General features: G+C 51.9%; 1 protein-coding gene across 1 annotated transcript; it reads right to left on the bottom strand.

Annotated features, from left to right (window-relative positions):
* Nucleotides 1-687: 687 nt before the first annotated feature.
* On the bottom strand, nt 688-1,644 carry LOC135999923 (olfactory receptor 14J1-like). Its single transcript, XM_065653498.1, has one exon. The coding sequence runs from the start codon at nt 1,642-1,644 to the stop codon at nt 688-690; it is 957 nt and encodes a 318-aa protein (XP_065509570.1).
* Between the last annotated feature and the right edge of the window lie 444 nt (nt 1,645-2,088).

Below are 2,088 nucleotides of genomic sequence, written 5' to 3'. Positions count from 1 at the left end.
CAGACACTGCTCTGCTGGTCCTGCAGGTCTCTGGCAGGAGGCCTGGCTGTGAGAGGACACTGCTGTGTGCCCAGCCCTGCACACACACACGCTGTTTAGCTGTACAATGGTGTTTGCATCTGTGGGCCACTTTCTTGGGCATATTGTTGAGAGAAGCTTTGGAAGAAGAGCTAAACCTTCAGGCCCTGCCCTGAGGAGATCAGCTTTCTTTATGAAAGGCTGTTCTGAGGCCAGCTGTGTCACAGAAGTGCCCATTGCCTGTCCCTGCCTGCGGTCACAGGACTCACACACAGCACAATGGTGACCAAGCTGCCAGAGCACTCAGGCCTTGCACCATCACAAGGGATCAGAAGGAGAGTGTGGGAGTGGAAAGGGAACAGCCCTGAAGACCAAGCGCTGGTGCTCCCTGGCAGTGCTGCCATGCTGGACTATTTTCCCCTCCTCCCACACACACACAGGAACTGTCCCTGCAGATCCAAACAGGCCTTGCAGGAAGGATACCATGAAAAGGAATCACTACAGGGCTCTTTATTTTGTTTTAATACACAAAGAACATGGCCAGTGGTTATAAAACAAAAGCAGACAGTGAATTAGAAAGGGGATGACAACATTAGCACAATAAGAACACCACCACCACCAAACAATAGAGATGACAGGCTGCACCTGTAATTAGTTACGTTAAAACTCCTATGTAGAAGCAGATGGGCAGTTTGTTGCTTCAGAAAAACATCCAGTCATCAGTTTCCTCAGGGCATCCTTGAGCTCCTGGTTCCTCATGCTGTAGATGAGGGGGTTCACAGTTGGGGGCACCACTGAGTACAGAACAGACACCACAAGATCCAGGGAAAGAGAGGAGATGGAGAGGGGCTTCAGATAGGCAAACATGGCAGTGCTGATCAGCAGGGAGACCACAGCCAGGTGAGGGAGACATGTGGAAAAGGCTTTGTGCCGTCCCTGCTCAGAGGGGATCCTCAACACGGCCCTGAAGATCTGCACATAGGACAGCACGATGAACACAAAACAGCCGAATCCTATTAAGAGACAAAACACAAGAACCCCAACTTCGCTGACGTAGGAGTGTGAGCAGCAGAGCTTGAGGATCTGGGGGATTTCACAGAAGAACTGGTCCAGGGCATTGCCCTTGCACAGTGGCAGTGAAAATGTATTGGCCGTGTGCAGCAGAGCAGTGAGAAACCCACTGGCCCAGGCAGCTGCTGCCACGTGGACACAAGCTCTGCTGCCCAGGAGGGTCCCGTAGTGCAGGGGTTTGCAGATGGCAACATAGCGGTCGTAGGCCATGACAGTGAGGAGATACGACTCTGCTGAAACGAAAAAGACAAAGAGAAAGAGCTGGGCAGCACATCCCATATAAGAAATGGCCCTGGTGTCCCAGAGGAAATTGGCCATGGACTTTGGGATGATGGTGGAGATGCAGCCCAGGTCAAGCAGGGAGAGGTTGAGGAGGAAGAAGCAGATGGGGGTGTGGAGGTGCTGGTCACAGGCTATGGTGGTGATGATGAGGCCGTTGCCCAGGAGGGCAGCCAGGTAGATGCCCAGGAAGAGCCAGAAGTGCAAGAGCTGCAGCTCCCGTGTGTCTGTGATCTCCAGGAGGAGGAACTGGGTGATGGAGCTGCTGTTGGACATTTGCTGCCTCTGGGCATGAAGACCTGCCATAGGAGGAAAAGACAGTGGCAATTTAGGGGAGACCTCTCTGAGCAAAATAAACATGCTATTTCTCATGGAAAACCTCCCCCCTGAAGGAGGGATGTGTCAGCTCATTCTCCGTTTCTACCAACTGAGAAACATGTTTCATCACAGCTTAAAATGCAGCGTGGGTATCTAGTTTCCATGAACACACCTCTAGGGCAAGATCCCCTGTGTTGGTGTCAGAACAAGAATGGAATCACATTCCCACTCCGATCCCAGACAGCAACAGCACCAGGGACAGGTGGAGAAACAGGGAAGAACACTGCAGTGTTCCTGAAAATTAAAGCAAGGACAGAAAGGCAGATGGGCATGCTGTGAAACCTTCTCCATACCTGGCTGTGCTACTCCCACTCACATGATGACAGTGTAGAGCAAGCACTT

Source organism: Caloenas nicobarica, chromosome 31 (assembly GCF_036013445.1).
Source record: "Caloenas nicobarica isolate bCalNic1 chromosome 31, bCalNic1.hap1, whole genome shotgun sequence".
Classification (NCBI taxonomy): Eukaryota; Metazoa; Chordata; class Aves; order Columbiformes; family Columbidae; genus Caloenas; species Caloenas nicobarica.
This window is presented reverse-complemented; position numbering and strand designations above follow the sequence as displayed.